The sequence below is a fragment of the Bos taurus genome, chromosome 21 (assembly GCF_002263795.3).
Source record: "Bos taurus isolate L1 Dominette 01449 registration number 42190680 breed Hereford chromosome 21, ARS-UCD2.0, whole genome shotgun sequence".
NCBI lineage: Eukaryota > Metazoa > Chordata > Mammalia > Artiodactyla > Bovidae > Bos > Bos taurus.
Genome location: NC_037348.1, coordinates 33,671,638 through 33,697,132, shown reverse-complemented (window position 1 = coordinate 33,697,132; position 25,495 = coordinate 33,671,638). Strand labels below are relative to the sequence as shown.

The following is a 25,495-nucleotide window of genomic DNA, read 5'->3' as shown; positions in this document are numbered from 1 at the left end:
GCTAGAGTCCTTCTGCCTGTTAGGAGTTCTGAGTTTCCTGAGGAAGAGCTGAGTTCACATGCTGCAGTTAAAGATCCCCCACGCTGCAACTAAAAGATTCCGCACGCAGCATCTAAGACCTGGCACAGCCAAAAAAAATATTTAATTAAAAAAATTAAAAAACATAGAAGATAGGCTCAGTAAAAGTATTAAGTACTGCAGTGATAAGCAGTGTGGGTGGGGCTGGGGGGATGAAGAGGTCAGACAACTGGCAGGCCCAGATGAAAACAGGAAATACCAACAACTTGGGAACCGGTGTTCTCCGCGGGATTCCCCGAGTGCACTACAGTTCCTGGAAGGCTGAGAAGTTGACTACAACTCCCAGAAGGCTACGCGGTCGCGGAGGCGGCCTCCGACAGCCGTAAAGTTGCGTACCAGTCAGAATCAGCGGGAGGGGCGACCGGGATACCGCGATATTTGGGGCTGCTCCGAGACGCGCCTGGCGCGGGTGAGGAGGCTGGGGGAACCAGGGCTGCCTTCCAGTGGTGGGGCAAGCAGGAGGCTGGGGAAGCTTCGTTGGCGACTTTGACCTCTTTGTGTGACCTCAGTTTCCGTGTATGTGGGTGCGTGTGTCCATGCGTGTCCTCCCTTTCCTATTGGTGCCCAAGAATCTTTGTTCGCCGCTGCGGGTCTGTAGCAGTGTGTGTGTATGTGTGTGTCCGCTGCTGAGCTCCAGTTCTGTGTGTGTGTGTGTGTGTGTGTAAGGGCTGTGGAGTCTATGGGTCCGGAGCGCTATGGACCTGTTCCCAGCTCCATCCTGAAGTGGGGCATTTATTTTTTTTAATTAATTTATTTTTAATTGAAGGATAATTTCTTTACGATATTGTGTTGGTTTCTGCCAAACAGCAGCATGAATCAGCCGTAGGTATACTATGAAGTGGTGCATTTCTGTGTGTGCTCTCCCATCCCTGCTTTATGCTCTTCTGCAGTTGCCTAGGGCCCTTTAATCTAGTTTAAAAGGTGGCCCTTTAATCTAGTTTAAAAGGTAGCCCTATCGGTTACCCACATTTACCTCTTGCCTTAAAGAAAGAAACAAACAAAAACCTCGAGCCTATTTTCCAAAAGGAAAGGGGATGGCCCCAAGTACAAACCATTTTACAAGTTGATACAATAGAAAAAGGAAAGCCCTGGGATATTGCAGTTATCCCCTGGCTCCACCTAAAAGTGCTGAATGACATTAAAAAGTGAGAGTGAGGCCAAATTTTGTCAGAGAAAAACTTAAGTGCTGCAGTTTGAAGTATTGGAGGCCAGTGCCAGGTAATAGGCAGGAGAGATTCCCAAGTTGGGGAAGTGATGGGTACCTTGGAGCAGAAGTTGTCCTCATCTCTCCTGGTGGCTGAGAGGTAGCAGTTCCCAGTCACTCCCTTGTTAGTAGCCCCACGTGTGAATGTAATATTAATGTGTGAGTGCTAAGCCGCTTCAGTCCTGTTGGACTCTGTGCAGCCCTATGGACCAGGCTTCTCTGTCCATGGGATTCTCCAGGCAAGAGTACTGGAGTGGGTTGCCATGCCCTCCTCTAGGGGATCTTCCCCATCCAGGGATTGGACTTGCATCTGTCACATCTCCTGCATTGGCAGGTGGGTTCTTTACCACTAGGACCACCTGGGAAGCCTGAATGTAATGTGTCCCCAACTTGTGGCCTTGAGGAAGGATGCCAGGAGCTGCAGATTCAAGCCTGCCTGCTTGTGGTTTGAGAGAAGAGCAGTCTTAGCAGAATGTCAAGACCTTGAGTTCTCCCTGAAGAGCTCCTTGCCTTTCCTTGAAGGAAGGATTTAAAGTGCTCCAGCGGCTGTGCCACGGCTTTTAATGCCTGGGGTTGGGGGAGGAGTGCCACTAGTGGGAGCTGCAGGTGTTACTTGGGCAGAGTTGTACTGACTGGTGGGAGATAAGGGAAGAGCGTAATCTTGGGGCCAGGGGTGAGGAACTTTGACGTCAGGCCAGAGAGTCCTGAGTTCCCTGCCCACTCACCCAAATTCGGTTCTTTTTTCTGGACCCCAGCTCCTGTTTGTGTCTGGGCTGGCCTGAAACCACAGTCTGGATTTTTTAAAGCCCTGGTTCTGCCCTGGCTCCACACTTGCCCATATTGTGATTGGCAGGCATTCTGGAAACTTTTACTTAACTCTGCCCTAATTAAACTCATCAGAAAAGGAGACTTACACATCACAAGGCGGCCACAAGTTGAGGCTCTTTACTCTGTCTGGCCTTGTCTTTCTCAAAGGACAGAGAAGCTTGTCATTTTTCTGGCTGTGGCTGCATGCATGTTGCTACCTGCATGGCTGGCACCCTGGGAGCTCGAGGCTCAGTAATCACAGCTTTCAGCCCTTTGGCCTTTCTGCTTACCAGCTCTTTCTGCTGCTCAAGAGTTCCTGTGAGTCCAGCAGAGCTCAGGAAGATGAGGTGCTGTCTACAGCAACCTTTGAGAGTAAACATAAAGAACTCCTGCCAACTGTTGCCCTCCACAGGACTGGCAGTTTGACCTGATTTGACCTTGCTTTCAGAGGTTGGTTAAATTATCTACTCTCTAATCCTCAAGTACATATTGCCCCTCCCCCTTCTTTTCTAGAAAGATATTTAGGGTTTGGTCCTTAACAAAGATTGCTTAGCAGGCTAAGTATTAATAGGAAATCTTGGGCTGTACCACCTGCTGTGGGGAAGCAGTTGAAGTCACCAACATGAATTCCTGCCCCAGATTTAACTGATTGCTTTCAGTAACCTGTTCCTTAGGAATGATATCAGTTTGATGTGGTGGTGGTTTAGTCGCTAAGTCATGTCCGACTCTTGCAGTCCCATGGACTGTAGCCTGCCAAGCTCCTCTGTCCATGAAATTTTGTCCATTTTCCTTCTCCAGGTGGCCTTCCTGACCCAGGGATCGATCCTGCATCCCTTGCTTTGCAGGCAGTCTTCTGCATTGCAGGCAGATTCTTTACTGTTGAGCCACCAGGAGATTTTAAATTCAGTTTCTGATTTGGCAGGAATCTCTCTTTTCCTAGCCCTAGTTGTGTGATAGGGTCAAGGGTCAAGGTTTGGGATTTGGCAGGTGGGTGTTTCTGAAGAGTTGAGAATGTGCCTCCTCCTGGATGCTGATCAGCACACAGATTAGTTCTGGGAAGAAGTTGGCTGATAGGCCCTCTAGTCTTGGCAGCTGCCAACACGGTTCTCCGGGCCTTAGAGTAGACTCAGTTCTGCTGTGGGCAAGCATGGCCCTGGCTGAGGCCCTGATGTAGAGCAGAGATTGAGATTGCTGGCAAATGGAACTTTGGGGGGATGTCTTGTTCTAGGAAACTAGCCTGTGCTTAACCTCTGTTGAGAAGGGTCTGGGCCCCTGGGAGACCCTTCCAGATAAGAGTGGTATAATCAACCCAAACATGGTCCTCAACTCATATGGGTATGTGTCTGAGTCTTAAAGGTAAAAAATGGGCAAGGGGGCCCTAAGGAGCCAAGGGACCTGTAGAGTAAAGAGGGAGCCCTTATGGGTTGCAGTCAGATAAGTAGCCATTGAGTGACTCATTGGACTTCTTCCTCAGGGTCTGCCTTGGGGTCCCTTCCCCTTGTTGATTCTACCCTTTTTGAGTACATGTCCCAGGATACCCTTGTACAGAGAGTTGCTTACCTCTTGTCTTTCATGCATTGACTCAGAAGGTTGCTGATGGGAGGAGCTTCAGAGATCGCCTGGTCCTGTCTTTGCATTATTCAACGAAGAGATGTGCAGGGAGGGAATGACCCTGAGCCAAGGTTACACAGCAGGTCAAGAGCACAAGGACAGGGCCCAGGGCTCCTGATTCACAGGCCAGGCTTCTGTTCTCTGCCCAGCTCTGCTTCAGAGGGTACAGGTGATGATCCATTCAGCAGATGTTCAGGACCTACCACAGGCCTGATACCTGCCTAGTGGTTGGTGTTTAAACCAGGTCAGACATTCAGGGAGCTTGCTGGTGGTGGTAGCCGTGGGAAAGTGGGGACGGAAAGGCAAGGAAACTGATGTCCAAATGGAATCAGTGATCACTGAAAAGGTCCATCCCAGAGAAGGACCCATCTCAAATGATTTCAGGTGTGACTTCTGTCTTCTGTCCATGCACAGATTCCCTGAAGGCAGCAACTGTGTCTTCCACAATTCTTTTGCCTGGTGTGATCACCCTTGATGACTGTTGCTGATGGAATGAGTATGTTTTGCTGGTGCAGCCTGCCAGAGTGTAGGATTCGATGCATCCATCAGCCATATTATCATAAACAATCACTTCTAACAACATCTGGGGACCAGAGGAAGAGACCAAGCAGCTAGTCTCATGGGGTGGCCTTTATCCTTTTTATGCTTGTCTCTTCTTGGCCATGGAATTGTAGGGTGGTGCCTAATCCACAGGGAAAGGGACAGAGAGGCAAATCCCTCCCTGGAGCACCCAAACCCCTTTGTTGCCTAAGGGTCCACCCCATAGGCACCCCTGGAACCTGCCCTGCCAGTCTTCAGTTAGCCCAGCCCACGGCAGTGGCTCCTTCTTCGTCTACCCCCTCTAGTCTCTTCACCACCAAGGTGCCCTCCAGACTCCTTACCAGCACTGGCACCGTCTTTCTAAAATGAAACCCCACCCCGGCCCTCACTGCCCTTGACACTTAGTCCTTGACCTGATTTTGCAGCCTGACCTCCTGCCCACCCCAGTGCCCCCTCATCACACTTTGTCCTCACTGCTAAGCTACTCTCTGTTCCCCAGACCTGCCACCCTCCTTCAGGCCTCTTTACTTTTGCAAGATTGCTCTTCTTGTGAAGTTATTTTCTTCTCTGAAAAACTTCCTCGTACTGCAGGACTCAACCTGAATGTTACTTTTTTTTTTAGGTTTCTGACTACTTGGCACTGACCATATTACAGTGTGACTGATGTGGGGTAGGGGTGTCTGACCTCATCAAACTGCTCCAAGAATCTGGGATTATTGACCCCTGGGGAACCCCAGCATCTGGCCTGGCATCTAACACAGGGTGCTCAATACATTTTGGTTGAATGTATGAATGAAGCAGGTGCCCTGTTCTGCTTTTAGATCCTAAATCCTGACAGAGCTTTATGGAGCCCAATTCTGGCAGGCTCCCAGGACTCGAAGCCACTGGACCCCAGATGGAACCAAGGGCCACAAGTTCAGCTGCTGCACCCTTGAGAAGACAGTTCCGTGTTCTTGTGGGAGTCACTGGGAGTGTTGCAGCCCTGAAGTTGCCTCTTCTGGTGTCTAAGCTTTTGGACATTCCTGATGTGAGTATCCTTACTAGACAGCCTCTGACATTAGAGAGCTGGTGTGCTGGGGCCAGCCCATTTTTGTGCAGTACACAGGGTTTTCCTTAATCATGGTGTTTGTGGAAGTCCTCTGTGTGCATTGATATGCAGGGGACGCAGCAGACAGGGATGAGTGGAACAGTATAACCAGAAACTAGATTAGATAGACACAGAGTGAGTGGAGACTGGGAAAGGAGCACTGGTGAATGGAGGATTTGGCTTCCCAAACACTGACCTTCGGTTCCCTGAGGTCCTGGTGTGGAAAAGGGCTGGCTGGAGAAGTGTGGCAAGTTCTCAGCGCCCCCTGGTGGCCATGGGCTCCCTGCCTCTGCTTTCACTCCATCCTGGACGTTTCTGCTCTGTCCTCCTTCCTTGTTGGACACCGTGGCTGTCCTGTCAGTCCAAATGCATGGGAACCTTAGCGACTCCCTGTTGCCTGCAGCTCTGGTTTCAAACTTTGCTCCTTCAGGTGCCCAGAGATGCCCAGAGACCACCACAGCGTGCCAGAGGTAGTGGGCTTAGCCCCTTGCCTTTGGTCAGGTCACCTCATCATTAATCAGTTTTACGTATGGGGTTCCAGGGCAGATTCTTTTGTGGGAAAAGTTGAAGGCTTTAAAAAATGTGAAAGCCAACAGGTGATAACCCCACATCTTAATATATCCTAGGCCCTTTGTTGGTCTGTCTCCTTCTAGTAGCCCCTGGTGGCCTTTCCTTTGGGCCAGCCCCTTCCAGGCTGTGCTGCCCTCCCTACTCTCCCTTGCCCTTTCAGTTTCTTCACAAGCACTTCACATAAAAGCCTTCCTAGCCTGCCTCAGCCCATGTGGTTTTGTTCACTTGATGTATTAAAGAAAGACCAGAAGTGGGATTTTATTCAGGAAAACTATTGTGATAAGGGAAACTAGACCTCAGTATAGAATTGGGTTTAATTATGAATACAGCAAGGAAAAGTGAAGCTTAGTAGCCAAGAGTGGTGTGTGTGTATGTCTGTAAAATTAAGAAGAAACATCAGGCTAAGGGAGATTTTAGCATACTGTCCTGGCTGATTCTCTCTGAAGGCAGCCCAGGTGATCAGACATCATCTAGGGAGTGTTGGGGAACGAGAAGCCTGCTGAGATATCCAGACTGATCACATAGCGAGGGTGTGAGATTCTGGCTAGTAAACCAGTGTAGCAGCAGGAATCGTGCTCAGGAGGATGAAGCCTGGGGACAGGCCTAGTTGCAAAGTGGCTCAAAAGAGGCTGACTAATGTTTGGTTAAGAAGAGAATCTTGACCAAGCTGGGGAACCACACATGACCTTTGACACCATTTGTGATGCTAGTTTTGTGGGGTATTGAACAAAGCTAGTGGAGGTGATGGAATTTCAGTTGAACTATTTCAAATCCTGGAAGATGATGCTGTGAAAGTGCTGCACTCAATATGCCAGCAAATTTGGAAAACTCAGCAGTGGCCACAGGACTGGAAAAGGTCAGTTTTCATTTCAATCCCAAAGAAAGGCAATGCCAAAGAATACTCAAACTACCACACAATTGCACTCATCTCACACGCTAGTAAGGTAATGCTCAAAATTCTCCAAGCCAGGCTTCAGCAATACATGAACCATGAACTTCCAGATGTTCAAGCTGGTTTTCGAAAAGGCAGAGGAACCAGAGATCAAATTGCCAACATCCGCTGGATCATCGAAAAAGCAAGAGAGTTCCAGAAAAACATCTATTTCTGCTTTATTGACTATGCCAAAGCCTTTGACTATGTGGATCACAATAAACTGGAAAATTCTGAAAGAGATGGGAATACCAGACCACCTGACCTGCCTCTTGAGAAATCTGTATGCAGGTCAGGAAGCAACAGTTAGAACTGGACATGGAACAACAGACTGGTTCCAAATAGGAAAAGGAGTACGTCAAGGCTGTGTATTGTCACCCTGCTTGTAACTTCTATGCAGAGTGCATCATGAGAAACGCTGGGCTGGAGGAAGCACAAGCTGGAATCAAGATTGCTGGGAGAAATATCAATAACCTCAGATATGCAGATGACACCACCCTTATGACAGAAAGTGAAGAGGAACTAAAAAGCCTCTTGATGAAAGTGAAAGAGGAGAATGAAAAAGTTGGCTTAAAGCTCAACATTCAGAAAACGAAGATCATGGCATCTGGTCCCATCACTTCATGGGAAATATATGGGGAAACAGTGTCAGACTTTATTTTTGGGGGCTCCAAAATCACTGCAGATGGTGATTGCAGCCATGAAATTAAAAGACACTTACTCCTTGGAAGGAAAGTTATGACCAACCTAGATAGCATATTGAAAAGCAGAAACATTACTTTGCCAACAAAGGTCCATCTAGTCAAGGCTATAGTTTTTCCAGTGGTCATGTATGGATATGAGAGTTGGACTGTGAAGGAAGCTGAACGCTAAAGAATTGATGCTTTTGAACTGTGGTGGTGGAGAAGACTCTTGAGAGTCCCTTGGACTGCAAGGAGATCAGCCCTGGGGTTTCTTTGGAAGGAATGATGCTAAAGCTGAAACTCCAGTACTTTGGCCACCTCATGCGAAGAGTTGACTCTTTGGAAAAGACTCTGATGCTGGGAGGGATTGGGGGCAGGAGGAAAAGGGGACGACAGAGGATGAGAGGGCTGGATGGCATCACTGACTCGATGAATGTGAGTCTGAGTGAACTCCGGGAGATGGTGATGGACAGGGAGGCCTGGCATGCTGCAATTCATGGGGTAGCAAAGAGTCGGACACAACTGAACGACTGAACTGAACTGAACTGAAACTGCTAGGGCGCAGGGTGTGCTTTTTCCTTGCTTATGTCTGCTCAGCACCTAAGTCAGGGTGACACAGGTGGCTGTACCCGAAGCGTCCAGCAGGGGGCAGTGCTCACTTGCAGATGACCATGTCGTGACTCACAGGCAGGGGCGGGAAACTTTTTTTTTTTTTTTTAAACTTTCCACAAGCTTATACCCAGAAAGTCACCCCCTTACCTCACCCTCCAGGCAGCCAGAGATGCCAGTCAGGCCAGAAGAGGGGAGGGTGTTGTGGCTGCTCTGAGGCTGGGCAGTGGTGCTGGTGGGGCAGGAACCACTTTGGCCTGCCCCCTCCTTGTGTGCCCAGAACCCTCAGTAGGAGCTGGCCAGCAAGAACCTTGAGGGTGGGAGGCAGCCTCTGCCGCTGCCCTCTGGGGAGGGAGGGAGCCATGCAGTTCCCTTTTCCCATAGCCCCAGAGCAAGTGAATTTCCGGCCTGGGGCTGGGTGGGGGCAGGGAGTCCTATCCCAGGAAACAGATGGGCAGCCTCAGAGCAGAGGGAAATGGCAGCTCTATGGCTTCCTGCCATCCCACTCGGCCAGCATTTATCCGGGTGTGAGGAGAGGGTTGCCTGGAGCAGGGAGGCTTTCCAGCCACCCCTGGCCTTTTAGTCTAGCCTCTGTTGCCCGCAGGCCACGTCTGGAACAGGACTTGGCGCCCCCTCTCCAGCTGGAGTTGAAGCTGAACAACTCCAGAAGGGCAGTGATCTAGCAGGGAGGACTCCCGGAGTTAGCCTCTGGGGGCCTGCCTTTGTCATTTTAAAATAAAGATGAGGACTGTCACCCATCCCCTCGGGCTGCCGTCAAGGCTGGGGGAGGGGGGTAGAGCTGAAGGAACTTGGCGTCTTGCGCCAACGCCTAGGCACAGCTCCTGGCACACGGAAGCACTTAACGGTGTTTGTTTCCTGTCCTTCACCCTGTCCTCTTCCCTCGTCGTCGTGTCCTTTAGGGCAGCCACTTGTGTGGGGTGTTGGGGTTGCTGAGACAGCCCACGTGGGAGGCGCCGTGGAGCCATCGTCTATCTGCTGATGTGGGGGGGGCCCATGGCCCTCCCTTCCTGTGGGTAGACATCTAGAGTGGCCCAGTGGGTAACCCACGGGGGATCCCTGCTTGCCTTGTGTTGGCCCTCCCTCCCCCCTACCCTGCCCCCTACTCCCTGATGGTACTGATCTCCCCAGTGCCCCTTTTCTGAGTCACCCCCAGGAGTAGTCTTTGTGCCTTGGGCCAGTCCTCCTCAACTCTTTGCCTAAGTCATGCGTTCACATGCTTTCCTGAGCTCCCTGGGGATCCCTAGATTTTGACCAGCAAACAGCTCGCAAAAGCAGCTGGGCTGTGGGCGGCAAGGAGCTGGGTGATTCTACAGACCTGGCTCACAACTGCTGATTCAGCAGTATGTTCAGACTTCCCAGGAGGACCGCTGACCTGGAGCCAGACCGGGGAGGCTGAGGGAGTGAGGGGTAGGAAGGAATTTGGACTGATGCCTCACACACCAGCCGGCATCCAGAGTGGCCACCTGCAGAGAAGCCTTGGAGCCTGTCTGAGAGGTGGGAGGAGCTAGATGTGGGGGGTGGCCAGCCCTCCCTCGAGAGAGGCTGCTGTGCACAGAGGATTTCTCACGCTGACTGGGCAGGTCAGATCTTTTTTATGACCTCAGTTTTCTTATCCTTGCAGTAAAGTGGGGGCTGGATAATCAACTGATTCATTTTTAACGTCTCTTCTGGCGTCAGGGCTAGGAGATTCTAGACGTGAGGGCAGAAAGGCCTAGGACCCAAAGGCAGCCTAAGAGAAGGTCCTGGGATGTAGGGGCTGTGGCTGTTTAGCATTCTGTAATTGTCCTGTAATTGAGCAGTCAGCTCAGTCAGTTTGTGCCCTTTGGTTGGCACCCTCCTCACTATGGAGAAGACAGACACCTCTGTCTGCTTTTGCTGAGCAGGTGTCAGCAGGGCTGAAAGCCAGAAGAGCATTTTTGAAAGTGGAGGAAATCTCCCACCCAGGAAGTTGGCAGAGCTTCGGCTTAGAGAACCTTAAGTTTCTAGAATGCCTGTCAGGAAGTTCAGGTCTGTTAAGAATTGAGGGAAGAGGGCCTGCATATGTGCAGAATGAAATCTTTTCTGGTTTTCTGGAGGACTGTTTGGGCAATATCTGGAGAAACCAGAAATGGTCACAGGCCTTGATTCACCCATAGGATTGAACCCTGTAGGGTTACGGAAGCTCACTAAATGTACAAGCATGTTCATTTTAGCACCGTTTATAATTATAAAACAAAACGGAAAAAAACCAAATATCCAGCAGTAGAACTGTGAGCCAGTTATGGTTCAACCTCTTGATGGAATCCAGGGCAGCCGTTCAGGAGCCTGGGTGGATCTCATGTGCTGCTGTGGGGCAGTCCTCAGGATACAGGTGAAACGAGCAAGGTGCTGAGGTTAGCAAAGTGTGGCCCGCTGGCCGCAGTCTTGTGGTCTGTTTTTGTATGGCCTGTAAACCATACAAATATAAACTATTTACCTTTTTAAATGGTTGAAAAAAATCAAAAGAAAAATATTTTGTGACACGTAAAATTATATAAAATTTGATTTCAGTGTCTGTAACATTTTATTGGGACACATCCATACCCATTCATTTAAGTATTGCCTATGGCCATCACTTCATGGCAAATAGAAGGGGGAAAAAATGGAAGCAGTGACAGATTTTATTTTCTTGGGCTCCAGTATCACTGCAGATGGTGACTGCAGCCATGAAATTAAGACGCTTGTTCACTCTGACAAACCTAGACAGCATATTAAAAAGCAGAGACATCATTTTTGCCGACAAACGTCCATATAATCAGAGCTATGGATTTTCCAGTAGTCGTGTATGGATTTGAGAGTTGGACCATGAAGGCTTGATGCTTTCAAATTGTGATGCTGGAGGAGACTCTTGAGAGTCCCTTGGACTGCAAGGAGATCAAACCAGTCAATCCTAAAGGAAATCAGTCCTGAATATTCATTAGGAGGACTGATGCTAAAGCCGAAGAAGCTTTGATACTTTGGCCACCTGATGCAAAGAGTCTACTCATTTGCAAAAGACCCTGATGCTGGGAAAGACTGAAGGCCCACGGAGAAGGGGGCAGCAGAGGATGAGATGGTTAGATAGCATCACCAATTGAATGAGCATGAATTTGAGCAAACCCTGGGAGATAGTGGAGTACAGAGGAGCCTGGTGTGCTACAGTCTATGGGGTCACAAAGAGTCAGACACAACTTAGACCAACACCGACAACTAAACGCTACAGTCTTGCTACTACAGAGTACAGTGGCGGTGACAAAGCCTGAAATAGTGTCTGGCCCTTTATAGAAAAGTGTTGCCCACTGCTGGCATATAATATTCCTTTTGTGTGTTCACACGTCTAGGTTAACTGCTTGCGATTTTCCCTCTGGAGGTGGTTACCCTTGTGGCGAGATGGGGGCAGGACGGGAGACTTGGATTTTACGTCCTTCTGTTCTATTTTGATTTTCTAACCTCTGTGTGTACTTATTTTATTTTTTAAAGTCAGTGGAGCTTTTGCTGGGGATATCACGGAATGTTTTTTGTGATTTTATGCCTTTTTTTTTTTAAATACTTCTCATCATGGAAAGGAGAGCAGAAGAAACATGGCCTGGTTTGAGGTTTTCCTTTCTTTCCAGGTAGGGACCACCTGCCTGCTTTGTGGTCCTGCTGTGGAAACTGGTTCAGCTGTAGCACTCTGAGGCATTTATTTGGGCTTCCGCTGGCTTGGCTGGCCCCGTCCTTCCCTGGCCTGCTCCCCCGGGGAGTCAGTTCTACAGGCCACAGAGGCAGCCAGCCCCGGGCTCCTGCACCAGGGTCCTTCTCTGATACTCCAGAACAGCGTCCCGAGGGAGAGCCTCTGCAGTTGGCTGCTCTAGCTTCATTCTTGAGCAATTTCTTTAGTCAGGAAAGTGCACAGAGGGATTGAGTGGTTTCCAGGTGGCATTAGTGGTAACCTGCCTGCCTGTGCAGGAGACCTAAGAGACATGGGTTCGATTCCTGGGTCGGGAAGATCTCCTGGAGGAAGGCATGGCAACCCACTCCAGTATTCTTGCCTGGAGAATCCCACGGACAGAGGAACCTGGCGGGCTGCAGTCCACAGCGTTGCGAAGAGTCCGACATGAGTGAAGTGACTTAGCACGCGTGCACAGAGAGACTGGCAGCCTGGTCTTACTTGAATGGCAGGAAGGGCCGTGTGCCGAGAATAGCAGCTCCCCCAGAGGCCAGTTTAGAGGCAGAGGAGAGAATGGCAGAGCTTGGTGGGAAAGGGCATGGGTCACAAGAGGTTAGGATGGTATAGTGAGCTGGAGGGGCTCTTGGAGGCCCTATAGTCCAGATGGCTCATGGCTCAGGAGGGAAACAAGGCCAGAGAGAAAGCATTCGCCTGAGATCCCCCAGCCAGTAGGCTGGCAGAACTGGGGCTCAAGACCAGGTTTCTTGGCGACCATCAGCAAGCGGCCTTGAGGAGCTCAGCTTATGGGCATTCTCTACTGCACCTAACCACAGCCGTGAGGGCGAGAACCCTCAGGCAGGTGTGAACTACTGCCTGCTCCGGCTTGCTTTGTAGTCAGGGGTCATGTATCACCACCCACTCATTAGACAGACACCTAAGCCCCTATCAGCTCTGGCTGCCATGTGTGTAGTGGGCTCAGTAAATGTCTGTCAAGTGGAGAGATACCATTGTGAGCCACTGGAACACCCTCTCAGCCAACTGGAACTCCCTCGGGGATTTGTTAATGTGGCTTCCTCCTCCATAGCTTCCCCCCAGCCCCATGTGCTGACTGCACCCAGAGCCTTTTGTCTACAGTATACCCGCCACCCCCATGCTCAGGGTCATGCCAGCTGCTTGGCTGGCCCCTAGGCCCCAGGCACTGCCAGCGTCAACACTGGGAGGCCCAGTGTCATGGTCTTCTGCTGTGTGACAGCCAGAGGACCAAGCCACCAGAGCTCTGGACTCCTCACCTTGTGCCAGGTCAGATCATGGCTGGTGCTTCCTCTGTAGAGTCCTTGTCAGTCTCCTGTGGAGCCACAGTCACATGCCCTGTAGGAACCCCTGCTCTTTTCTAACCACTCAGCTAGGGGTTCCAGTTGGGGCTCTTCTCTACTTGTATATACCAGAGCTGTGCTATATAATACAGTAGCCACTAGCTGTATTCAAATTTAAATTATTAAAATGAAATAAAACCAGAAGTTCAGTTCCCTTGTCACATCAGCCACACCTCACGTGTTCAGTAGCCATGTGTGGCTAGAGGCCGCCGTACTGGACAGCACAGATGTGACATGTTTTCTTCACTGCAGAGAGTTTTGTTAGCTGATTTCTGTAGAGTGGTGGTTCTCCATCGGGGCAGTTTTGCCTCCCAGGGAACCCTGGACAATGTCATTTTTGATTGTTATACTTGAGGAAGGGTGCTTCTAGCTCATGCTTGTAGTGAGAAGAGGCCAGAGATGAGAGCGGAGGTGGACATTCAAGCCATGGGATTGATCTCATCTTGTGGCTGTGAAAATGCTTTTCCACAGGTTCCTTTGATACCTGCTCCAGAAGGAGCCTGGGCCAGGCCAGGGGCCTAACAGGAGAAGTGGAGGAATCGCCCCAAATTCTGTTTCCCATTTCCCCTCCCTGACTCCCCAGGAGCCCCAGATGGGACTGCTGATGTGTTTTCAACAGAGAAAGAACGCCAGACTTTCCAACTAGTTTCCGGAAGGAATCTCCATAAATGCTAAGCAAAATGTAGGCAGCTTATACTACAGGGCCTGGCCGCGCCTTGGTCACATCACACAGAGGCTCAGGTTAAAAATATTAAGACAGAAACTCTTGGCAGGTTTGTCACCAGGGGGCCAAGTACAGAGCTGCCTTTCAGGAACTCTGAAGTGTGTGAGAGACCGTTTTAATGTCCAGCCCTGCTCCTCCCAGGACCCAGAAGGGTGTAAGAGGAGGCCACGGAGGGTTTCTGTCCTCAGGAGTTTCTGCTCTGCCAAGGCTCCTTAGCATTTGCTGAGGGAAAGGTCAGGGTGAATGAATGAATAGTCCAAGTTATTTAGAATCTCGGAAGATAACATGACATGCCTTTTTTGTGAAGAAAAAAAAAAAAGTGTATGGAAACCTAGGGCCTAGCTCTTGGCTCCCAGAACCTTTTTACAGAGTGAATGAAAAGGAAAGAACAAGCCCATGGGACCGAAGAATCATATCAAGTGACATCCCTCTAAAACCAGAAAAACTAGCCTGGGCCTGCCAGACAACACTGGGTCCAGGGTCACTGCCAAGGAGAGGTGGCTGCTTTATAGGGGTCAAGGGAGGGCCATTGGGAATGATGGCTCATCACATACTCTTCACATAACTCTATATAAAGACACTGACCCCAAGAAGCTCCCTAACAATGACTGTGTAACCTGGGAAGGTAGCCAGAGAGACTAGGGATGAGCTTAAAGGAAAAATCTCAAGGCGCAGCAGTGGACCAGGGTGGGAGGCCTACCTGGACCCCTGGGTGGAACTCCCCCAGGAGCCCGGGGGGACGGTGAGGGGCATGTAGAGGGAAGTGGAGGGTAGAGCTGACAGGGAGGAGGGAGCCCCTGACAGGGCCATCACCAAACGGGATGTTTCTAAGGCTGGCCATAGGCACAGTCCTCACTTTGAGAACTGGCAGACTGTTTGGGGAGCCTGGGGAGAGCAGGGCAGAGTTAGGAGAGAGGGGAGAGCAGGGCAACTAGCTCTTCAGGAAGCAGCTTTTCAAATTTCAGAATAGAGAGAAAGAATCGGGGTGATCTTAAGGGGCAGACCGTCCAGGATAGTCAGGAAGTTCTTAGAAATGAAAATAGTCCCTTAAGGAAAAGAAGACAGTGACCAGAAGCTGACATAGCTACCAGGGAAGCCCTCTGTTGAAGGAGATAGGGAAGCAGTTAAATGGAAAGGAGGACATAGTAATCAAAGATGAAGCAAGAATACGGTCCAGAAGTCACCAGAGTGACCTGAAGCTTGAAGTGAAAACTCAGGATGACGGAAATGACTGATGCACATATTTGGAAAAAACAATGAAAGAGCACCGGTCCCAGAGGCCAGTGGTGTAACCTGGGGTTGGGGGGGGGACGATTCTTGAGTCCTACCTTGTTTCCAGTGTTTTCTTTTGAACTTGAAAAAGAAAAAATGGTGGTAGAAGAGACCTGACCCAGTTTGGATGATTCATCTCCTGAACTTGGCAAGTTTTGTCCTGGTGTGCTGAGGTTGTGGTTGGTGACCTACAGGTCCTACTTGGAAAAGTTCGTTCTCTTTTTGTTTTTTAAATTTAATTTATTTCATTCTTATTTTTGGCTGTTTCGGGTCTTGGTTGCTGCACGTGAGCTTTCTCCAGTTGAGGTAAGCAGGGGCTCGTTGTAGGGTGCAGTCCTCATTGCCTTGGCTTCTCTGGGGGAGCACAGCTTTAGGTCAACCGGCTTAGGTGGTTGCCCCACGTGAGCTCAGTAGTTGTGGTGCAGGGGCTTTGTTGCTCCAAGGCACGCGGAATCTTCCTGGACCGGGGATCAAACGCGTGTCCTCTGCGCTGGCAGGCCGATTCTTGGCCACTGCACCTCCAGGGGAGCCCAGGGTTCATTCTTGATTCTTTCCCACGCCAAACCCCGTATGGACCTTGGGGAAGGCCTCTGCTCTCTGTTCTTCTCGTGATTTGGATTTGTGTCTTGGGACTATTGATGGTGGTACTGGCAGAGAACAGGCCAGGGGGACAGGGTTGAGCTTTTAGGAGCTTCTCACTGACTGAGCGAAAACAGTGGGCCAGCTCTGGGAAGGGAGCAGTCACTGGGGAAACGTGAGGGACTTCTTTTGGGAAAGGAGCAGTGCAGGTAGAGTCTGGGGCTTGTGGTTTAGCAGCAGCATGGGGGAGAAGAACTCCTGAGGCTTTGCTGATTGCAAACCCTGTGTACGTCAGTACAGGAGGATGTGGCTTCCAGAGAAGCTGGTGTGGGCTCAGGCTCCTCTGACCGACCCTCAGTGGGGGCTGGGAAGTGAGACTCCAGGTTCCTTGAGCCTAACCGCGTGCCACCTTCTCAGAGCCCTGTGGGCAGAACAGATGTTCCAGCCTCAGAGTCCTTCAGTTTGGGGAAATTTAATTTTATTTCGTTTGGAATTTTCATCCCTCTTATTTTATTGATCTCCCCTTCAGTAACTCATTATTAGTTAATGAGTTAGTTAATCTTAATTACTTATTTGGACCTCTTAAGTTGGTCTTCTGATTTTCTCTCTCTCTTTCTTAATACTATTATCCATCTCCTTATGTTCTACTTTTTGAAAAATTTCTTCTAAACTTACATTGAATTTTTTCTTTGACTATTTGTAATTTTAATTTCCAAGAGTTCTTTTTTGTTCACTGAATGTTCATTTAAAAAAGAAAAGAGCATCTGGTCCTATCTGATCTGATCTGTTAATGCCTCCTTCCATTTCCATATATTATGTGTTAACATATCTTAACTGCTGGGTTTTTCTTTTTGTCCTCTTCTCTTTGTTCTGGGTGTTCATACCTTAAAAAAAGAATCTCTTTACTTTTATTTCAGTTGGCTTTTTGAGAGGAAACAGTTTAATCCACTTTATCTAATTGCAAGTTTATTTTATTTAAGCTTTATATATCTTTTTAAGTGTGTCTTTTAAGACATTTTAATGTGATTGATGGATTTTAAAACATCCAATATAAGAGTCTGAATCTTGATCAGGGAGTTTAGCCAATTATATAATCACTATAATTGCTATTCTATTAGGACTTCTTCCCTCTTATTTAATGCTTTCTACTTATGTATTCTCACTGCTTTTTTGTGTTTTTTTTTTTCCTTTCCCTTTCCTTTTTTGTGTATTGAATTTTCTTCTGCTGGTTTGGAAGTTATATATTCTTCTTGTGGTTCCTTCTCACTTATTTGGCCCCATGCCTTACCTCATTGCTGTCTTGGGTCTTAAGAGTCTCAGCACCATCCTGCCTTTTTCCGTTCTCTTCACCTGTGCTGGTCCTGTGACATCTTCAGGGCTGGATTCTGTGCGGGGACAGCAGCCCTTTTCCTTTGCCACCTTGCTCAGAACTGGACCAGGCTCCTTCAGGGCTCTCCTGGAAGGTACTCCCCTGCTCAGCAGGAGCAGGAGGTTCTATGCACGTTTGGGGGCTGGTAGGTTCCAAGGAGGGAGCAGGATGATGGACGAGTCTGCGAGCTCTGCCGCACGGCTGGGAGCCCCAGGCCTTCTGAAGCTCTTCCACAGTCTACCTCTGAGACGTCTACTCCCTGCTTCCAGCTTCACTCTCAGATGCTGTGCAGAGCGGTGTCCCACAACCCACAAAAGGTGGGAAACAAATGAGGAGAGGGAGCCTTGGCAAGATGATAGGGAGTGGCAGGGACTAGGTGGAGGTGGCACGGGCACACCCCATCCAAGAAGGCAGCCGTCACTCAGCACCACCAACTCCAATCAAGCAACAGTGTGGCCCCCGCAGTGCCAGAGCTTTTGGGTTTTTGAGAGAAACCAGAAAATTGGATTTTCTATGTGAAATCTCCCATAACATTTTACAGAACTCGAATGAACTTTTGGGCAAACCTAATATTTTTTGGCTTACAAATGTTTATAACCCCCATGTAGCCCACATGGAGAAGACTCTTGAGAGTCCCTTTGATTGCAAGGGAATCAAATCAGTCAATCCTAAAGGAAATCAACCATGAATATTCATTGGAAGGACTGATGCTAAAGCTTTGGCCACCTGATGTGAACAGCTGACTCATTGGAAAAGACCTGATGCTGGGAAAGATTGAGGGCAGGAGGAGAAGGGGACGACAGAGGATGAGATGGTTGGGTAGCATCACTGACTCAGTAGACATGAACTCGAGCAAACTCTAGGAGATGGTGGAGGACAGGGAAGCCTGGAGTGCTGCAATTCATGGGATTGCAGAGTCAGAGATGAGTTAGCGACTGAATAGCAACATCAAGGCAGTATACCACCTCTGGCCCAGACACTGTCCCCAGTGATCCCCCTGGTTAGTCAATTCTGTCCTTGTTCCCCTTGACTTTTTTCCTTCCTGGATAAATGTCCCCCAGAGACGTAATTTCCTACACCCCTCCCGTCTTAGCCGCCTCTTCTGGGCCCCTTTCCTCTGTCTGCCTGTTAGTCTAGCATCTCAGTTTACCAGTCGTGGAAGTGGGTCTGGTGTCATTCACACCATCATGCGCTATTTCTGTTCTGTTAGCCGTCCCCCTTGTTTGCATCATTAATCATCTACTAAATGAATAACTCGGGGGTAACCATCACTCTTGCCCCATGAGTGTTGGGCACTCGGGTTTGGTTTTCCTGGAGCCTGTCTGCAGCAAGAGCCCATGAAGCCTGTTCCTAGAAGTCCTGGGAGGGACTCTGCTTGCCTGCTCGCTGGGCTGTGGCTGCAGACAGCACGTGCAGGGCCCGTCTCCCTCGTGCCTTGGCCTGCAGAGGGCAGACCTGTGGTGTAGCCCAGAGCTCAGGACCTGGGAGCCTCCTGGGGGCCCCCTCCTGCCTGCCCTGGTCTGTCCCTGCCCGAGTGGCTGGAGCCTGCAGCATTATATACTCTGGGCAGTGGTGTGACTCATTCCTCGGCAGCCCCTCCGATGGGGAAGTGAAACCACTGCACCTGGTGAGGCTTGACCTTTGGGTGACAGCAGAAGTAACTGCAAACACAGGGCTCACTGCCTCTGGGGGAGAAGCCCTCTCCGCAGCCAGGCTATGAACAAAGCTCTCACCTGGTCTGGCCTGGCCCTGTGTGGCCTCCAGGCTGGGGGCTCTGGTAACGGTTTCTGTTTCCTTCTCCCCCCGCCCCAACACTTTTCTTGGTGACAGCTGGAAGTAGCCGTGGTCACAACTGAGAGAGCCAAACATTTTTACAGCCCCCGGGATGTTCCTGTCACCCTGTACAGCGACGCTGATGAATGGGAGGTCAGTGCTGGGTCCCTGGGCTGAGTTCCCTCGTGTCCATATCAATGGGACAGGACAGTCCTCCCTGCAGCCATGGTCCTGGCGGCCCGAGCAGACAGGCTAGGCTCAAGCCCGCGGTCAGGGCCTCTGGGCAGAGGCGATGAGGAAAACATCTGTCTAGCTTCTGGCCTGCAGGAGGCCCACAGTCTCCTCCCACCCCAGGCAGAGCTCAGCGTTGGCCCCGTGCCCGGGGTTGAGTGTCCTTGTACTTATCTGGGCTGATGAAACCACAGAGGAGCCCTGTTCCCACCACCCTCATCCACGTGGCTCCCAGCGTCGGGGCCGCCGGGAACGCCTCACTTCCCACGGCTGCCGGGCTGCCCTGCTGCTCTCCCGCGCCGGGGCAGGCACTGGTCGATTCACCAGACGTCAAGTGTGGGCCCCACAGGGGTGCCCTGCCAGGCATTTTTAAACATTCTCAGCCTAGAACATTTCTGGCTGGCCCGTCTCCCCCACCCCGCCCCCTCCATTTCTCACCGCCCAGAGCCTTTCCACTGGCTTGGACAACCCAAGCATCCGCCTCAAGCAGACAGGCCAGGACTTCCCTGCCAGATGTCAGTTCTCTTGAAAACCAAACCATAAAGGGAATAGCTCAGAGAGACAAGGGGCGTTTGTTTCCTCAGGCCTGGTTTCTCTCAGGCCGTTGGTGCCACAGCCAGGGTTCACCAGCGTAGCTGCAAAAGGGGTGGCAGTGAGCTGGGGTGGGGGGCGTTCAGGTGGTCTCCTTTGGGTTCCTGACTCAGTGCCCCAGGCCTGTGTCAGCCCTCAAAACGCTCCGGCCCCTCCTCCCTCCACTCTGAGAGTGGCCGGCCCAGTGACCCCACTTCCCTCGCTCTTCCTTCCTTTGCCAGATGTGGAAGCGCCGATCCGACCCAGTTCTCCACATTGACCTGCGGAGGTGGGCGGACCTCATGCTGGTGGCGCCCCTCGATGCCAACACTCTGGGGAAGGTGGCCAGTGGCATCTGTGACAACTTGCTTGTGAGTGGCTCGCCGGGCCTGCCTCCCTCCCAGGGCCACGCTCACCGTGGGCTAGCTGCAGGCTTCTTCTGGACAGTCTTCTGACCTGGGAATCCCTGTATGGTGGGCTGGTTTGCTCAGAACACAGTCCTCTGGACCACCTTCCACCTGGCCGCCCCTATGCTCTGGCAGGTGGCCAGATGGCCCGGGTCCCGATGGGTGGACTTGACTTGCAAGTGCCCTCGGAGGTGTCCACCCCTCAGGCCCCTGGGTGCTCATGCCCATGGGCTGCCCTCCACATGCTTTCCCGCTTGCCTCCCTGCCCAGCTCTGTTGCCGGTTCCCCTTAGCTCTGCCTTCCCACTAGGACCTGGCTATCTATGGGGGCAAACAGATAAGAGTGTTTACCTCCTCATGGATCTCCCAGGCACACTTATCTCTCCTGTACTTTTAACCACAAGGCTGAGAGGTAGTTTCCCTGAAATTGTGGAAAATTAAAGGGGAAGAAAGGAGACAAGGCAAGAGGCTCGAGGTGGAGGAGAGGAAGAGAAGTCCAGCTGTAGAGTGGGGGTCATCTTCGGCCTGAAGGACCTCCAGGGAGCTGCTGTCCTTAAGGAGCCTTTGTTTACATGAGCATCTGGGTGTATGCCCTATCCTTCCCACCTCTTTCGTATTACCCCCCTTCCCTCATTCATCCAGCTCTTTTACCTGCCAGGGACCAGGCCCTATGTGGACAGACACACAGGACACAGGGAGCTGACAGTCTGGAAGGAGAGGGTTTTTGGCCTGTGCTCTGGTATGTGCTATGTCAGTCCTTTGACAATGGAACCACCATGTTGCACAGTATCGGGCATACAGTAGGCATTCAGTAAAGGCTTATTGCATGTATGAGGTAATCAGTAATTTTGCTTCAGCTAACAGCAGAAGGTTTTTTCAGAGTTTAATATGACGAAATCACTAATGAAGCTGGGTCGAGGTTTTGGGGGTTAGATAGGGGGTTCGTCTCTCTGTTTGCTAGTTGATGGGTGCTTAAGGTATTTCTCGAAGAAGCTGCTAGTGATTTAAGTATTATTTGAATTAGATCACAGGTGATCAGAGGAAGAGCAACACACAGATCGTGTGGCAGGAGCAAGGGTGGGGAGTGCAGAGGAGGGCGGGCTTTGGGCTGCGTTGTCAAGAATGCCTCCCGGTGGGGCTGGCGCCTGGTTGACAGGACATCAGAACGAGTCAGGCTCCGGGTCACTTTCATCTAAGTGCGTCAGCACTGCGTGTAACCAGCACCATCTCACCAAATGTCCAGGCTTTCCTCTGGCTGGTCAGCAGCCAGCTGATGTGACAAGGCATGCTGATCTCTAGGAGCTAAGCCCCGGCCTGGGCTGACTCTCTGAGAGCTCCTTGCTCACTCCCGAAAGCTCTGCTTTCCTCTTTTCGTTAGAGCTACCAGCGCTCCCTGGAATCTTTGGAGTTCCCTCCTACTGAGTTGGCTGAGCAGTAGAATGTGTTCCCAAGACCAGACCTGAGGCCCTTTGCCTCAAAGGTTTCACTTGAAGGTGCAAGTATTTCAAAGAACCGCAAATCCTACCAAGTTTAAACTGTTGTCGTCATGGTCTGTGGCTCTGTACTCTCTCGAAAGATGTTGTTTCCTTATATTCTCCCAAAGGAGCTTGCCCTGCTTCCCCCCTCCTTCAAACCTTCTCCCTGATATTGGGGTGCACACTGTCTAGATCTTGGGGTGCATGGCGCTGTGTGCTAAGTATGAACCTACGTTCCCAGTCTCTGGGCCCTGGGCCTGGGTGACGTGCATCTCTGTCTGTCCTGTGGCCCACTCAGGCTCTGGCCCTTCTTTGTACTAAATAACCAAGCAGATCCAGAAAGAGGAGATAATTTCCCTGGGTCACCGGTCTAGCTGGCAGCTGGTCTCCTATCCCAGATCCAGGCCTTCTGTCCGCCCAAGCAGATTCCCAGGGGCAGAGCCTGAGGTGCTACATACAGCGTTGGCCAAACAGAAATGACCGTGGGAACTGATGCCTCCTTTCAGTCCTCCTGCTGCCAGAAGGTTTGGTGGAGCTGTGGTTTGTCCGGGAAGCGCTGAGCTTTGTAATGAGATGGGAAAAGCTGGAGACGTGTGGGGCACAGAGGGGCTGAGTTTCTGCTCTGGTGGGCATGCTTTGCTTTGAGGGCATTTAGAAACTCCAGCCCTGCCACCACCCACCTTGCACGGAGTCAGGGGACTCCTCTAGGTATGCTCATGGCTTCTGCAGAAGCAGCAGGTGGCATGGGGCCAAGAGGAAGTGTGGACTGAAACTGTCCACTCACAGCCGGGTTGCCCCACCGCGAGGACTCGGTGGGGAGACAAGCGCTGTGTCTGAGATGACGCGAGCAGCCAGGGCCTGAGGCTGTGCTGACCCACTTCCTTCCTGTCACAGGAGAGGCCAGGGGCCCTGAGGAGGGCAGGCATTTTCCCTGGCCCATCCGTGGCATTGTTCTCTGGACTCCCCCTCTTTTCCCAGACAGCGTCCCCTTCAGGGAAGGGGTGTGCCCACCACTGGCTCCCCGAGGGGCCCACAGCCCAGGCAGAGGTGCCTGGAGCAGTCAGAGCCCAGGGGAGTGCACTGCTGTGGGCCCCTGAGTTTATTTCCCTCCGAGGCAGCCCCTGGCCCAGGGAGCCTGTCTGTAATAATAACAGGACCTACTATTTCTGGAGCCTGTATTTGTGCCAGGCCTGTGCAAAGAGCTTTATAAGCATTTTCACCCTCCATCCGCACGACCACCCAGGGAGAGGGCTTTTGCAGAGAGGAACCTCAGACTCCTGTCATGAAAGGACTTGTTCAAGTTCTCATGGCTAGTCACAGCAGAGAGCACAGCAAGATTTGAACCCAGGTCCACGTGATTGCAAAGCTCACAGCACTGAAGACTCTGAGCTGGTCTGTCCTTTTCATGGCTGCTCTGGTATTGACTTGGAGGGGCCTGACACCGGGAGGTGGTGAAACCGCACAGGGCAGTGGAGGACGGCATGGGCGCGGTGCAAAGCTTCACCCCAGATCACTGTCTGGGTGTCACCCTGGGTAGTGGCTCACCTCCTGGAAGTGCAGCTTCCCCTTGGTGAAATGGGACAGCAGCTTCTTTACAGGGTCACAGGGCGGGCTCATGTGGTAGCACGTGGGAGAGGGTCTGGTCCCGTGGAACCTGTTCTCATGGCCACGCTTTCATTGGCCTCAAGTAGAGCTAGTGTGGGGCAGACGGGCCCACCTACCGGGCATCCTGGTCCTCAGCTTTGCAAGAGCTGCTGCGAGGTATGGCTGGCTGTAGGGAAGACAGATACTTGGGCACCAGGAGCCCTTTCTGTACAGAACTGGAGTTATGCTTGGAGGTGGCTGGGCCATGGCCAGCGTTAGTGGAGCAGCTCCTGTATGTCGGGCCCTGTGTCAGAGCCTAGGGGGAGGTGAGAGGGACCCAGAGACACATCCTCGAAGTAACGAAACAGCAGACAGTGGCCCCCAGTCACCCCAGGCCTGCAGCTGGCTGTGGCCTGGAAGCAGTGGGTGACAGTTGGGAAGTCTGGGGAGGGGTGGCAGGCAGAGCAGCAGGCACGCCCCTCCTTCTTCACAGACCTGTGTCATCCGGGCCTGGGACCGCAGCAAACCCCTGCTGTTCTGCCCGGCGATGAACACCGCCATGTGGGAGCACCCCATCACCGAGCAGCAGGTGGGCCAGCTCAAGGACTTCGGCTACATCGAGATCCCCTGTGTGGCCAAGAAGCTGGTCTGTGGAGACCAAGGTGGGTGTCTGGCCAGGCTCACAGCTCATTCCTGCAGCCTCATATCCCAGCCCGTTGTGACCTCCAGCTCAGCTCTCTCACCTGGGAAATGGAAGTGGTAATTCCTCCCTCTTGGAGTTGTTAGGTAATGTGCCCAGTATCCTCCCTGGCATGCAGCCCAAACAGCTCAAGGTGGTTGCTGTAACCATTCCTGGGGCCTGTCCTGGGGGTGGGGGGGTCTCTGATGGGACTCAATGGATCTGGCTCAGGCCTGGTCCTGGCCTCAGGCACTGGGCTCTGGGTGGCACACTCGGGGAGCCCTGGGAAGGGGTGAGTGGGGGATGGTCCCCTGCCCGTCTGCAGGGCCACAGAAGAACTCTGCTCCTTAGGTCTGGGGGCCATGGCTGAGGTGGGCACCATTGTGGGCAAAGTGAAAGAAGTCCTGTCCCAGCGGCAGCTCCCAGCAGAGCTGAACCCAGGATTTCTGTCACCCGCGTCCCTCTGAACTCAGGAGGTGTTTTCAGGCCAAGTCGGTGAAGAAAGTGGACTTTGCCAAAATGTGGTGAAGACTTCTGCTTCCGCCGAGTAGTGGTCTGGCCTGGGCCTGCTCTGGAGCCTCCCGAGGGCCATGACCTGCCCCAGGTCAAAGTAGACCAAAGGCCCAGGTCCCAACTTCTTCCAACCGGGAGACACCTGCTTTCCCGAGTTCCTCCCCACCTTTTCCTAGGATGGGCACAGTAAGCCAGAGGACAAGCTGCGGAAGTGTGCCTGTGCTCTGGGAAGGGGACATAGGAGTGACCGAGAAACCTTGATCCAACATCATGCCCAGGACTTGCCTTTAGAAGGAGCGACTTGACACCACAGCATCGACTGGAGACCCCGGGCCTGTGGAACTTCAGCTCCTCAGTGGGCACAGGAAAGCCTGTGAGTTGGCCAGACTTTGAGATTTCCTGCAGACCATGCTGTGAGATTGGGGTGACTGAGAATAAAGAAAAGTGACCTTCTGAGAGACTGTCCTTCCTTTGCAGCCTGTCTGTGGTTTTAGAGGTCAGAGGCTGGGGGAGGGTCTAGGCTGGTAATTGACCATCATATGGTGGTTTGGGGCAAAGGACTCTGAAGCCAGACAGCCTCTCGTTCTGATCCCAGCTCTGCTGCGTGCCAGCAGCGGGACCTTGGCTCGGGACTCAGCCTTTCTGACCCTCACTTTCCTCATCTGTATTATCCTACCCTCATGGAATTGTTGAGAGGACTTAATTAGATAATGTGTATAAAATGCCCACCCTACTGCCTCTCACCCTGGAGGGGGGCATGGCAACCCACTCTAGTATTCTTGCCTGGAGAGTCCTCTGGACAGAGGAGCCTAGCGGGCTACAGTCCATGGGGTTGCAAAGAGTTGGACGTGACTAAAGCGACTAATACTTTGACTGCCTGTCACATAGTAAATGTCAAATAAAATGGGAAGTTAAAACTAGATATGTATTCATACCAGTGAGCTTTTCTAACGTTTACTGAAACAGACTGTCATTTTGGGAAAAACAAAATCGTGGACCGTAAGCAGATGTGCACTTTATATAAGTGACAGGGACACAGCCAGCAGGGTTGGACCCTGCCCTGGAACCCAGGCCCCCTGCTTCCTGGTGTCATCCTCATGAGCTTTGCTGTGCCTGAGATGGGGCCTCGGTGTCTGTGCCCGCCTCCGCAGCAGCATACT

General features: G+C 51.5%; 1 protein-coding gene across 10 annotated transcripts; it reads left to right on the top strand.

Moving 5' to 3' along the window:
• Positions 1-449: 449 nt before the first annotated feature.
• Positions 450-24,800, top strand: PPCDC (phosphopantothenoylcysteine decarboxylase). Of its 10 annotated transcripts, none has more exons than XM_024981933.2 (7): positions 450-487; positions 2,383-2,539; positions 5,062-5,267; positions 18,935-19,030; positions 19,921-20,049; positions 23,637-23,805; positions 24,174-24,791. In XM_024981933.2, exons 3-7 carry the CDS (start codon positions 5,085-5,087, stop codon positions 24,287-24,289), a joined length of 693 nt encoding a protein of 230 aa, XP_024837701.1. In that variant the 5' UTR covers positions 450-487; positions 2,383-2,539; positions 5,062-5,084; the 3' UTR covers positions 24,290-24,791.
• The last annotated feature ends 695 nt before the right edge of the window (positions 24,801-25,495 follow it).